This window comes from Neophocaena asiaeorientalis, unplaced genomic scaffold (assembly GCF_003031525.2).
Source record: "Neophocaena asiaeorientalis asiaeorientalis breed wild unplaced genomic scaffold, Neophocaena_asiaeorientalis_V1.1 scaffold265, whole genome shotgun sequence".
Taxonomy (NCBI): Eukaryota; Metazoa; Chordata; class Mammalia; order Artiodactyla; family Phocoenidae; genus Neophocaena; species Neophocaena asiaeorientalis.
In genome coordinates, this window is record NW_020172172.1 from 1,242,452 (window position 1) to 1,256,120 (window position 13,669).

Consider the following 13,669-nt stretch of genomic DNA (forward strand, 5'->3'; position numbering starts at 1 on the left):
GGTCCTCGGTACCTCTTGGAAGCGGCTAAGCTCGAGTCTTTTGACCAGACCGTGACTGTCCCAGGGTGGGGCCCTGTCTCCTCCTCTGTCCCCCATGCTGTGAGGCCCCCCTGAAGGCAGGGCCTCACCTCCTCCTTCTCCAGGACTGGGCCCACATCTGACGTCTTAAAGCTTTGTGGCCAGCATGGGCACAAAGAGGGAGGTAGGAAAAGTGCCTGCTTTTCCAGCCTCCTCTCTCTCCATTTCCTGGGGGAGGGGTCCTCAAATCCCCTGAAGGAGGAACCAAGAGAGTGTGCCTGCCTCCTATCTGCTTTCCTGGGGCAGAGAAATACTGACCAGGGGCTCTGGGCCTGGCTGGCTGAGGCGCCCCCTTCCCTCCAGCTCCCTACTCTTGGGCTGCCGTCTCCCCAGGGGTCTCCCCACCCTGTGTGGCCCTGGGACTACAGGTCATAGGCCCTCACCCATCTCGCTGGGCTCGTAGCGCTCAATGAGGGAGAGGGCCAGTGCAGGCCCCGCCGCCTCCTCCCGCTGCTGGTGCTGCAAGAAGACCACTAACTGATCCACCGACAGGGTCTCCCCCGAGCCCGCAGCCTCCTTAAAGGTGAGGTCGATCTCCTTCCTCTGGGTCAATATCTTGTAGAAGGTCTCAATCTCCTCATCCTCCAGGGAGTTTGTCTGAGAGTGGTCACATTCCTGCAGAGCCAGGACATCAGGTGGGCAGGGTTCAGAGCAGGTCTCGGGCTGCAGTCAAGGACACACTGCCAGGCAGACCCAGCCCTCACATCCTGCCTCACCCTGAAGATCTTTCGGGCATAGCTGTCATCCACCTGGATGTTGAGCTCCTTCAGGAAGTTCTGCAGCTCCTTGAAGTTCATCTTGTTGTCCTTGTTTTTGTCAGCTTTTCGCAAGCAGGAATGAATCCAGCTGGGCAAGAAGTAAGGAAAGAGTCCAGGAGCCCTGGGACCCCCGAGGTCCCAGCCACAGCCATGATTCAAGCTCAGGGTCAACTCCTGGGCCCAGGTGGACTGAGGTCCCCTGTAGACACAGCTCCCCGCAGGCCTGACTTTTGGCATATCCTCATTTCAGAGGGAAGACCTGGTGGCCTCTTTGGAGGAAATGTGACATCCAGTGAAGGAGTCTTTTTCCTGTTTTCTGGCTTTGAACCCTTTCAAAATTTGAAAAACATTTCTTTTCTCACTCTAAAAGGGTTCATTACAGACAATTTAGAAAATGCAGAAAAGTAAATAAACAAAGTCCCCATAATCCTATCACCCAGGGGTAACTACTGTTAACATTTCAAGGTATGTCCTTTTCAGTATATAATTGTTACCCAATTATAGATATAGTATATATCTGTATAGCCTATAATTATACTATACACTATATAGTATATAGTGCTTTCTGACGAAAGCACTTGAGGCTTATTTAGTAGGAAACAGCAAATTTCAAGCCACTGATCAGAAGGTGGGGACATCACATGCAAAAACAAAGCCTGGATCATGGTGTCATGATTGGGGCACTTAGGCCTCCACTTCGCCATTCCCTCTATCTCTCCCATCAGAATTGACCTTGAGAACTAGAGAAGGAGGAGCTGCACACTACAGTCCACAGAAAACAGAGAGCTAACTATAGAACAAGACCATGGGAGCTCATGAGCACAATGAAAACATGATAGCAGGCTTCAGAAGAAATCACAAAAGAAACAACAACATAAATCATGCCGTATAAACTTTTTAAAATTCTGAGGATTAAATAAAGAAAAACTAAAGTCATCTATCTGACAGACTGGGGGAAGCATTTGCAGCAAAGCCTTTGAAGAATTAATTAAAAAGAAAACAGTATGATGACCCTAATAACTAAATGAGAAAGGGATATAAACTGACCTTTTGCAAACATTACTAGTAGTCAAAGTTATTAACAATTTGGAAATGAGATGCAATTTCTTAAACTAAAATTTAGCAACTTAAAAGTATATTACCTAGTGCAGGTAAGGGTGAGGTGAAATGGACACTCAAATCCATCACGTGGGCAAAAAGTAAATCAGTACAACCCTTAGGAAAGTGATAGAGGGATAGCTAAAGCTTTAACCTGTTACATCAGTTGACTCAGTAATTCCACTTCTAGGAATCCATTGGTAAGGAAATACTCCTAAATACTGAAAGGTTTTATGAACATAGTTCTTTGCAATGTTATTTACAGTGGTGAAGGAAATGAAATGTTTGACACTAAAAGAATGGATCACTAATTTATAGTCCATCCATTCAGTGGAATAGTACACAGTCATTAATAAAGCTGTTTATGGAGACTATACTAACACAGGGAAATAATTATGATATAATGTTACACAGAAAATGGATACAAATGTTATAATCTCCACTATTTTTAGCAAACGCATCATTAGGCAAAATGAAATGCAGCCAGAAAAGATTAAAGGGAGAACTCAAATAGCAGTTTCTGGAGGAGGTGGGTTTTCTGGGCCTTTAAAATTTTATTCTAACCTACCCATATTTTTAAACCTTTATTTATATATATGTATGTTTTATGTAAATATGTGTATTTACATAAAAAAAATTATAGTAGAATTCCAGGTTAAAAAATCAAGTTCAGAGTGGTACACCCAGGCATGAGGTCCCAGTGCCAACTGCTCTTCAGCAGGCTGGGATGGCTTTATGATCTCAAGGTCTGGGCAGCAGAAGCCTGCAGAGGCCATGAGATTGTCCAAGTGCATGCCTGTGCAAAAGGAGTGACTATCGCAAAAGTGCCACAGAATTGGGCTTTTAAGAAAGCTCAGGGACTTCCCTGGTGGTCCAGTGGTTAAGACTCTGCACTTCCACTGCAGGGAGCACAGGTTCAATCCCTGGTTAGAACTAAAATCCCACGTACCTCGAGGCATGGCCAAAAATAAAATAAATAACAATTAAAATTTAAAAAAGAAAGCTCAAAATCAGGCAGACATAGCCTTGAGAAAAGACACTTAAAAGTCTTTGAAATGCTGAAAAGTACACAGTAAAGGGAGCTAACAGGGTTCAAAATGTGTCCCCCAAAGGAGTTGGATATACATTGGCAATGAATAATCAGAAAATGTAATAAAATAATTCCATACAGTAGCATCAAAATGAATAAAAATACAAATTCTTTTAATACATAACTTATACTCTGAAAGCCACAAAACACTGTTGAAAGAAATTAAAGATCTAAATAAATGGAAAGATACCCCATATTTGCTGATCAGAAAGAAGACTTGATATTGTTTAATGAGAAATACTCTCCAAACTGATCTACAGATTCAACACAATACCTATCACAGTCATGCTGGCTACTTTGCAGAAATTGACAACCCAATCCTCAAATTCATATGGAAATTCAAGGGACCCAGAACAGTCAAAACAATCTTGAAAACAAAAGAACAAATTTGGAAGACTCACACTTCACGATTTCAAAACTTCGTACAAAGTTACAGTAGCTAAAACGTTGTGATTCCGGTGCGAGAAGAGACATTTAGGTAAATGGAAGAGAATTGAGAGTCGTGAAGTAAACCCTCATATTTATGGCCAGTTGATTTTTTGAAGATGGTGTAAAGACGATTCAATGAAGAAAGAATAGTCTTTTCAACAAATGGTGCTGGAACAGCTGTATTTCTACATGGAAAAAAAATTAAGTTGGATCCCTCACCACACCATACACAGAAACTAACTCAAAATGGATCAAAGACCTAAATGCAAGAGCTAAAACTATAAGAAGAAAATATATGAGTAAATGTTTGTGACTTTACGTTAGATGTGACATCAAAAAAAACAAGCAACAAAAGCAAAAAGTAAATGAATTAGACTTCACTGAAACTAAAAACTTCTGTGCTTCAGAGAATACCACCAAAAAAAGAAAAGAACCCACAGAATGGGAGAAATTATTTGCAGAGCGTATATCTGCTAAGAATATTTTTTAAATATTAGAATATTTTTAAAATATTTAGAATATTAAAAAAAAACCTCTTACAACTCAATAATAAAAAGACAACTCAATTAAAAAATGGACCAGAGGGCTTCCCTGGTGGCGCAGTGGTTGAGAGTCTGCCTGCCGATGCAGGGGACACGGGTTCGTGCCCTGGTCCGGGAAGATCCCACATGCTGTGGAGCGGCTGGGCCCATGAGCCATGGCCGCTGACGCTGCGTGCCTGGAGCCTGTGCTCCACAACGGGAGAGGCCACAACAGTGAGAGGCCCGTGTACCGCCAAAAAAAAAAAAAAAATGGACCAGAGATCTGAATAAACATTTCTCCAGAGGAGATACACAAAAATTGACCATTAAAAAATGGTCAATATCATTAATCATTAGGGAAATGCAAATCAAAACCACAGTATTTAAAAACCACCTATTTAAAAAAGAAATAACAAGTGTTGGTAAGGACGTGGAGAAACTGGAACCCTTGTGCACTGTTGGTGGGGATGTAAAGTGGTACAGATGCTATAGGAAACAGTATAGTGGGTCCTCAAAAAAATTGAAAATAGAATTACCATATGATCTAACAATCTGACTTCTTGGTATATACCCCAAAGAATTGACAACAGAACCTCAGAAAGATACTTGTACACCCCTGTTCATAGCAGCATTATTCATGATGGACAAAAAGTGGAAGCAACCTAAGTGTCCATTAATGGACAAATGAATAAACAAAGTGTGGTATATACATACAATGGAATATTGTTCAGCATTTAAAAGGATGGGAGTTCTAACATGTGACAACATGGATGAAACTTGAGGACATTATGCTAAGTGAAATAAGCTAGTGGCAAAATGACAAATACTGTATGAGTCCACTTATATGAGGAACTTAAGAGTAATCAAGTTCATAGGGACAGAAAGTACGACAGTGGTTGCCAGGGCCTGGGGGAGGGTGGAATGGGGAGTTACTGTTTAATGGGTACAGAGTTTCAGTTTTACAAGATGAAAAGAGTTCTGGAAATGGTTGCACAACAATGTGAATGTACTTAACACAACTGTACACTTAAAAATGGTTAAGGTAGTAAATTTCATGTTATGTGTATATTACCACAATTTAAAATTAAAATAAATAGATCCATAAGAAAAGAACTTTACAACAACAACTGGGCAAAGGATCTACTGAATAGCTGTTTCTCCAAAGAGATATGCAAATGGCCAATAACCACATGTAAAGATGCTCAACACCGTTAGCTATCAAGGAAATGCAAATCAAAACCACAGTGAAATGCCACTTCAAACCCACAAGGATGGCTATAATAATAAAAAAAAAAGGCAGATAATAGCAAGGGTTAGTGAAGATGTGAAAAATCAGAACTCTCAGACACTGCTGGTGGGAATGTAAATTTCCTCTTTGGAAAATAGTTTGGCATTTCCTCAAAAGGTTAAATATATAGTCACCACAAGACTCAGAAATTCTAGGTATATACTCGAGAAATGAGAACATATGTCCACACAAAAACTTATACACAAATGTTCACAGCAGCATTATTCAGAGAAGCAGAAACCCAAATGTCCATCAACTGCTGATTGGATAAGTAAAATGTGCAATGGCCACACAGTGGAATACTATTAGGCAAACAGAAGGCATGAAGTACAAACACAGGCTAAGACATGAATGAACGTTAAAAACATTATGCTAAGTGAAAGAAGCCAGTCACAAGAGACTGTGTGATTCCATTTATATAATAGGTCCAGAAAAGACACATATATAGAGACGGAAAGTAGATTAGTGGTTGTCTAGGGCTTGGGGGTTGTGGGGAAATGGAGACTGCTAAAGGGCATGGGATGTCTTTTGGGGGTGATGGTTGCATAACTCTGAATACACTAAAAAGATGGACTTGTACACTTTAAGTGGCTGAATTATATGGTATGTGAACTATATCTCAATAAAGCTGTCATTTAAAAAAAAAAAAAAAAAGGAGCCGGTGCTGGTTCCACCCTAATCCTACATACCAGAAGGCTGATCACTTTGAACCGTAGACTACTGTGTTGCTGTGCCCCTGGACTTTGAAGTGAATTTGTTTCAAGCCCGCAGGCTGGCCTGCACACCAGGACTGGGGGAACGTGATGATTCCCCAAAGAGTGGCACAGGATATGGGGGCAAGTGGGAGTGTATCATGGCCTCCCAAACTCCCAGAGGAAAAAAATGCCGTTAACTCTAGGAAACATTAAAATATCTGAGACTAGGTCTCCCACTGAAGCAGGCAGCTCCCCTCAGCCTCCCCACTCCATGCTGGTTACCTAGGGGGGATGAGGGACTTCAGGGGGCTGCACTGTTGTCTGGCCCTTGGGTCAGAGTAGACCAAAGAGGGCTCCAAGTACCCTCCCTGCTTCCTTTGTGTTCCCCCAAATTCATATGTTGAAGCCCTAACCCTCAATGGGATGTATTTGGAGATGGGGCCTTGAGAGACTTAGATGAGGTCATGAGTGGGGGCCTCATGATGGGATTAGTGCCCATAAAAGAAGAGACACCAGAGGGACTTCCCTGGTGGTACAGTGGTTCAGAGTCCGCCTGCCAGTGCAGGGGACACGGGTTCGAGCCCTGGTCTGGGAAGAACCCACATGCCACGGAGCAACTAAGCCTGTGCGCCACAACTACTGAGCCTGCGCTCTAGAGCCCACAAGCCACAACTACTGAGCCCGTGTGCCACAACTACTGAAGCCCGCCTGCCACAACTACTGAAGCCTGTGCGCCTAGAGCCTGTGCTCTGCAATAAGATAAGCCACCACGATGAGAAGCCCGCGGACTGCAACAAAGAGTAGCCCCCACTCCCCACAACTAGAGAAAGCCCACGGGCAGCAACGAAGACTCAATGCAGCCAAAAATAAACAAACAAATAAATAAATTTATCTTTAAAAAAAGAAAAGAAAAAAAGAAGAGACACCAGAGATCTTGTGCTCTCTCTCTCTCTCTGCCATGTGAAGACAGTGAGAAAGAAGGCAGCCATCTACAAGCCAGGAAGAGAGCTCCCACCAGAACCCGACCCTCTGGCACCCTGACCTTGGACTTCCAGCCTCCAGAACCGTGAGAAAATTAATTTCTGTTGTTTAAGCCACTCAGTCTATGGTATTTTGGTATGATGGCCCAAGCTGCGTGTCTTCCATACCCAGGTTGTCCTGGGGACGACCATAGCCAGTAACCACCCGCTGGGCCTGGACCCACTGCCACCAAAAGGATACTGCCGCAGCTTCTGCTGCTGGTCCATGGAGCCCGAGTGATGGACAATCTTGCGCAGGCCCTGCACCCAGTGCTGGGCTTCAGTGGGCGATGGGGCGATGAGGTCTAGAGTATTGCGCTGGTCCTTGAAGACGATGGAGAAGCAGCGGTCCTCAGGCACGTCGCGGGCAAACTTCTCCAGGCCCTCTGAGCGGTGCCCCATCCGCACCTCCTGAATATCCTCGATGGAGACTGCAAGAAGGGGGTGGAGGTGGGCAGAGAGAGCCGTGAGGGGCAGGAAGATGGGCAGAGCGGGGGACAAAAAGAGGCTGAGGTGGAGAAGGAACGAGACACAGCTATAGCGTGCAGAGTGGAAACGCCCAGGCAGAGAGAGATTGACTTTAGGGCGGGAAGGGCACCTAGGGTCCCAGGCCTCCTGTTTCTGTGCTGGGAGGAAGCAGGGCCCCTGGGAGAAGAGTGGGGCAGGGCAGGGCTCTCAGACAGAGATAGAGAGAGACCATTCTGGAGCTTGGGGCCTGTGACGGAGAGGAGGCCACACACTCTCCTGTTGTGCTTGACTTTGGGCCCTTCGCCTCCCTCTCAGCCATGGGAGCCTCCAGGCCCCTCTCCGGACAGAGGGGGAAGTGCTTGTGTCAGGGGAGCGGCCAGGACCTTGCCCTGCATGTATCTGTGTGTCCTGATCTCAGGGAGCCCCTTGGCAGGAAGGGTGCTCCAGGATCCCAAGAGGTAGACTAGAGGGTGCCCCTGGGGGTCTGAGATGACATCATTCTGCCCTTGGGAACCAGGGACGGGGGCTGTCCTGTCACAGCCCAACCTTCCAAGCTTTAGGGAGCAGCAAGGCCCTGCTCATCTGCCTGAAACCCCAAGGTGCCCGCCCTGGCCTGGCTGGGAGGGGCTCATGCTGGGCCTCCCCGCATCAGGAGCCAGGCTCTGCCCCTGCCCCTGCCCCATCCCCATCCCCATCCTGAGCCATCCACGTCCATCTTTCCTGGGTCTAGACCAGCTCTGGCTGAGGGCCTGCCTGTTCTTCCCGGTGGTGGCCTCCTGGCCACCTGCAGGCCCCAGATGTGTGGCATGTGCCTGTCCGGGAAGCAGGCTCTGAGGTGTGAGACACGCGAACCCTGGGCCATGTGGGATGCAGGGGATATCCCTGCTGAATCGCTCTGCTCACAACCTCCCGTGTCTCTCTAGGTCCCACACCAGCTGTAGCTGCCCCAGGCTGGGAGTGGAAACAGGAAGCCTGGGCAGCGGAGGCCAGCTCCCGCACCGGCACCGGAGAGAGAATCCAGACGCCTTCCCTGCTGATGATAATCCTTATCTGCCTATGGGAACCAGAGCTGAGGGAGGCTAGTGGCTTCGGGATGGGGGCAACTTCCGGACCAGGAAGCAGAGGCAAAGAGAACTGGGGACTGCTCCCCTCCCCCATCTCCTGGCCTCAGTTTCCCCGGGGGGGAGGAGCACAGTGGAGGGCAGTCTCACTGCTCACTTAGAGGAGGGAAGCAGCCCGATGGGCATGCTCAGCCCAGACCTGTCTCTGGGTCTCTGACATGGAAAAAGCCCTCTTCCAGCCATGCTCCTCACCAGAGCACACCTGGTGCCCAACCCCCAACCTGTCGCCCCTGTGGCCCCTCCTGTCAGGGTGCAGGCCCCTCACTCACGGCCCTTCCTTGTTCTTGCCCCTGCACCTTTGCTCACACTGGGTCTCCTGCCCGGGAGGTTCCTCCTGCCCTTGTGCTCCCAGCTGTGCCCGTATGAGGTTCCCAGCTCACCAGCCCAGGTCTGGAAAGGCCCACATCTCCCACTCCTCAGTCTGCCCCCTGCCCACCCCCGCCAAGTGCTTGGCTCACACTGGGAACCATGCACGTGTACTGGCTGGGGGGTGGGCTCCCAGGAGTCCCCAGGGCTCAGACAGTATGATGCCCCATTCCCACGGTGCTGCCATCCACCAGCATCTAACAGGAAACCCCATATCAGGGCAGAGGCCTGTGAAGGAACCTGGCTGGAGCCACAGACAGAGGCAAGGGCCAGGTCACTCCTGTGTTACGTGGCCAACAGGCACGCAGGGTAGTTTCCTGAGAGCGCTTCAGGCTCCATCCCCTCCCACCCTGCCCTGCCCTGCTCAGACCTCCCATGGCCCACTGCCCCCAGGACCCAGCCGGTCTCCGCATCCGACCCTGCTCCTGTCCTGCCTCCCCTCTGACCTGCCACAGGCAACACCTTCTCAGGTTTCTGTCCAGTGTCCTGGGGCCTGGCAGACCCTTCCTGAGACACCCTCAGTGGGCTGCCCCTCCCTTTTCTCCTGCCCCCTTCCCACCTGGGCCCTGTCACCTGTGTCTGGTCTCACTCCCCAGAGACCTGCCAGTGGGCTGATCCTGCCTGCCCCATCTCTACAGCCGAGGGCAGGTGAATGGGTGAGGGATTTCCAGGGACTTGGACTGTGTGAGAAATCCAGCCGCAGTGATCCTTCTGTACCCCCAGCCACATGTGGTTGTTTAGATGTAAATTAGTTAAAGTTCTGTAAAATTAAGAATTTGTGGGATTTCCCTGGTGGTCCAGTGGTTAAGACTCCACACTTCCAAAGCAGGGGGCTCAGGCTCAATCCCTGGTCAGGGAACTAAGATTTCACTTGCCGTGCAGTGGCACAGCCAAAAAAAAAAAGAATTCATTTCCTCAGTCACACTAGCCACAGTTCAAGTGCTCAATGGCCACAGGCGGCTAGTAGCTGACATATTGGACAGCACAGATACAGGACATTCCCATTATCATAGAAAGTTCTTTTGGATAGCTTTGGTCTAGAATTTTCCCACCAAGTAAAGGTGTAGAGGGAACCTCTCATTTTACAAAATTTTTAGGGCATTCTGTGTAAAAGGGCAGCAGCAGTTGGCAGAACTTTCTTCCTAAGACCTTGCAGGAGGCACTCTCCATCTGCAGACCTGAGCTTTGGCTTCTTGGACCTTTTCTAAAGCTTCCAGAAAGCCCTCGGGTCCACAACCCCAAGGGAGCTGCCCAGCCAAGGCCTCTCTGTGCAAGTCCCAGCCCTGCTCCACCCCAGGCTCTCTTTCTGGTCCCAGCCCAGGGAGGAGCTGCCTCCCGCAGCCCCACCTCACATCCTGGCCACTGCTACCTGGAAGGGCCTTATCTACCCCTGGACTTTGGGCCTCACCACACCTGGGCCCTAGTCCTCCCTCCTTCCTTCCTTCCCACAAATGTCGGGGTGGTTACCTGGGAATTCAGGCAACACTGTCTAGCTCCCTCCCTACTTGGGAGCTTGGCTTTCCCCATCTGTGGTCATGGCTATGGAGTCCCACCCCCAAAAGGCTTGAGCATCTCCATCTGTGGTCCTTGGTCCATGACTGCCCTCTCTAGCCCAGGCTAGGCCTCAGTTTCCCTATCAGTGATTTAACTGGCTCCTCTCCCCAACCCTGGCCAGGCTGTTTCCCCATATCTGGTCCTGTTTGCATGACCAACCTCTGCCCCACCAGGCCAGGCCTCAGTTTTCCTACCTTTGGTCCTGGTCCACAACTGACCTCCAGCCCCACCCCACCCTGACCAGTGTCAGTTTCCCCAACCAAGCGCAGGTGCAGCACCCTGCCCCTCCCCCTGCAGCCCAGGGCACTCACACAGCTGGGACTCTGGGGTCCGCATGACCTTGCGGGACTCCTGCCAGATGGTCTTGCAGTCCTCCTGCAGCTTGTAGAAGCGTTCTCTCCGCCATGAGTTGGACTTCACCTTCAAGAGTTGGCTGCCCTTCAGCAGTGCCTGTAGGTCCTTGTCATCCTGTAGACCTAGGGAGCAGAGCTGGTAAGATGCTACCTCCTCTAGGGTCCCTGCTGCCCCAGGCCCCATGCTGGCCATGCCCACCACTGGACCCTCTCAGCCCATTTTTCACCAGTCTCATCCTCAGCTCTCTGTTCACTTCTCCCTCCGTCACCCTTGTTCCAACCTGATTCTGGAGCCCTGCCTTCTCCAGGAAGGCATCTGTGTTGCCAGCTGAGGCCACGTAAACCTTTGGACACCCACCCACTCAAGGCCACACTTTATACACTATGACCTGCCACCCACAGCTGAATGGACAGAGAGAGGGCAGCTAATTCAAGAACACCTGGTTCCTGGGTGACCAGACCCCTAGGAAATGGCCTGGCTCTGAAAGACTTAGTGGGCTTCTCCTAGGGGTCAGAGTGATCTGAAGGAAGCTGGGACCAAAAGACCACCCTAGCCTATCACCCTGGCCACATGGAGTCCAGCAGCCAGCTCTATTCAGAGCCGATGGACTACCTCACCTCACTTCTGGCCCCAAAACAAAAACTCTGTGGCTTTTCAGCAATCTTTACCCTTCTGCTCCAGCAGAGTGGTGGCATCAGGGACCGTGTGAGTCCAGTCTGAGGGGCCCGTGCCTAGGCCTATAGGCTTTTCCTTTCTGAACCCAGATCCCCAGCCCCTGATGGGCTCTCCCAGTTTATCCATGACCCCACTCCCTATGCCCCAGCCAGCCTGCTCCACACACACTCAGGACCTACAGAATCTTCTGGACCACTTCCCCGGGCCTCAGCCACCCACCCCCTTACCCTCCCCAATCTCCTGCTTCCAGTGGAGACACAGCCACGTGCTAACAGCCCCCCCACACCCATGGCTTCAGGAAACCTTCCCTCTCTGTGCCTCTGTTCCCCCAACAACACTGGGTAGGGAGGTGTCTCAAGACCTCCTCAGAGGTGACAGTCGGATGTGACCTTCCCCCACCTTGGTCCCAGCTCTCTCCATCCCCTGCCTTAGTGTCAGCAGTTTCCCTCCAGCCCCAGGGGAGGCCCTCTGAGGGAGGAGGGGGCTCCTGTAGGATGTCCTCCACTGGTGGCTGTGTCTGTGGGGCTCCAGAGAGGGGCTGGGAAGGGTAGTTCCCAGCCGCCGGAGGAGGGAGCAGCCTCAGCCTCAGCTCAGCTGGGGGATTCCACTGTCCTTTCCGAGGCTGAGGTCAGCTGGCGGGGGGTCATCTCCTTACCCTCTGGCTTCTGGCTGTACCGCCCCTCCCCGGCTAGGGCATTACCACAAGCCACTGCACATGGCACAGATGGGGGGAGGGGCGGCGCACAGGGGCGGAAGGTGAGCCCCACCCTCCGGTTCTGGAAAAGGCTGTGAGCAGATGACATGTTCATCCTGTCCTGGAGCCAGACTGCGGCCCTGTCTGCGGTCAGGCAGAGATAAGTCCCCTGGTTGCCGACATGGCTTCCGGAACACAGACCTCGGTCCCAAGGCGGGTCTTGATATTAGTGGCCCTCCAGGCCGCTGGGCGACCTAAGCAAACACCTCCATCTCTGAGCCTCATTTGAGGCCCTTTTGTTTCTGAGGCCTCTGGGCTGCCCGCCCCCCCTCCCTTGCTCCCTTAGCACCCAGAAGGTCTATGGGCCCTTCACTCAGCCCCACTCACTCAGCTGAAGCACCTTCTCCTCCTGTGGGAGGGTGGTGCTGAGGGGCCTCTGAGCTCAGGGGCCCCTGGCTTGACCTTGCAGCCTCACCAACCTGCCCAGGCTAGTGGCACCTATGGGGAGTGCAGAGGGGCTACAGTGCTAATAGGAGGCTGGCGGTGGGGGCGGTGCCAGGAGCCCTGCCCATGTACCTAGGGTGAGGCCTAATGGAAACAAACTGAGTCTGGGACTCACAGCAATACACAGCTACACAGATATAGCCACACACATACACAGCCACACACACCACACCACCGTACTCATCACGCACTGCCATACACAACCGGGAAGAGACAATGGGCCACACACGGTGACACATATTATTATGGAGTCACACACAGCCACACCACGTACAGTGCCAGAACATCATCGTCGTCATAATAATAGCAGTCACCATAATAATAGTTCATGTTTGAATAAGATCCTGTTCTTAGCACATGTATTTAATCCCTCGAACAACCCTGTGAGGAAGGCACTATCATTGTTCCCATTTTACAGATGATGAAACTGAGGCTCAAGGAAGTTACATAGTAGAGTCGGGACTCAGAAGCTTGCCCACAGGGCCAATGCTAGAAAACATTACCTTATACAGCCACCTCTCAGGGGCATGCTGCCACAAAGAGTAACAGCAGAAAACCCACAGAACACACACACCATAACAGAGAAGACAGAATCACTCAGTCACCTGGATCACCCACAGTCACACATGGTACGCAGCATCACCCTGGATCGCACACTGTCACACTGGTGCCACTTGGTTACACAGCATTGCATATCATCATTGCTGCACAGTGGCCCCCACTACCATACAAGTGACAAAATCACCACTAGGTTTGTAAACAGGATGGTTTGGGGGTGGCAAGGTGCAGGGTAACCAATCCCCACCCCCAGTACTCACTCCACATGCCATGCCCGCAAACACAGCCCCACCGTGGGTCACACACTCACAGAACTATACAGGTCCAGTCCCCGAGATCAGGAACATACAGTCTGAGTCCTGTCCCAGCTGTCTTCCCAGCCTCCGCAGCCCTCGGGGC

The 13,669-nt window shown here is 50.3% G+C and overlaps 2 protein-coding genes across 2 annotated transcripts in view; one reads left to right on the forward strand and one right to left on the reverse strand.

The window, feature by feature from the left end:
- Positions 1–13,669, reverse strand: part of PLCD1 (phospholipase C delta 1) — a 22,905-nt gene that overhangs the window by 3,183 nt on the left and 6,053 nt on the right. The window contains exons 2-6 of the mRNA XM_024756360.1: positions 10,797–10,961; positions 7,179–7,407; positions 795–924; positions 456–693; positions 129–145 (exon numbers count right to left, since the gene is read on the reverse strand). Of these exons, the coding sequence (XP_024612128.1) occupies positions 129–145; positions 456–693; positions 795–924; positions 7,179–7,407; positions 10,797–10,961 (779 nt within the window). The remainder of the gene's footprint in view (positions 1–128; positions 146–455; positions 694–794; positions 925–7,178; positions 7,408–10,796; positions 10,962–13,669) is intronic.
- LOC112407103 (protein enabled homolog) lies at positions 6,938–9,688 on the forward strand. The gene is made up of 2 exons (XM_024756276.1): positions 6,938–7,023; positions 8,368–9,688. The coding sequence occupies exon 2, from the start codon at positions 8,724–8,726 to the stop codon at positions 9,681–9,683; it is 960 nt and encodes a 319-aa protein (XP_024612044.1). The 5' UTR covers positions 6,938–7,023; positions 8,368–8,723; the 3' UTR covers positions 9,684–9,688.

Bases quoted from the DNA above. Each gene is read 5' to 3' on its own strand.
- LOC112407103 (XM_024756276.1), top strand. From the start codon at position 8,724: ATGGAAAAAGCCCTCTTCCAGCCATGCTCCTCACCAGAGCACACCTGG.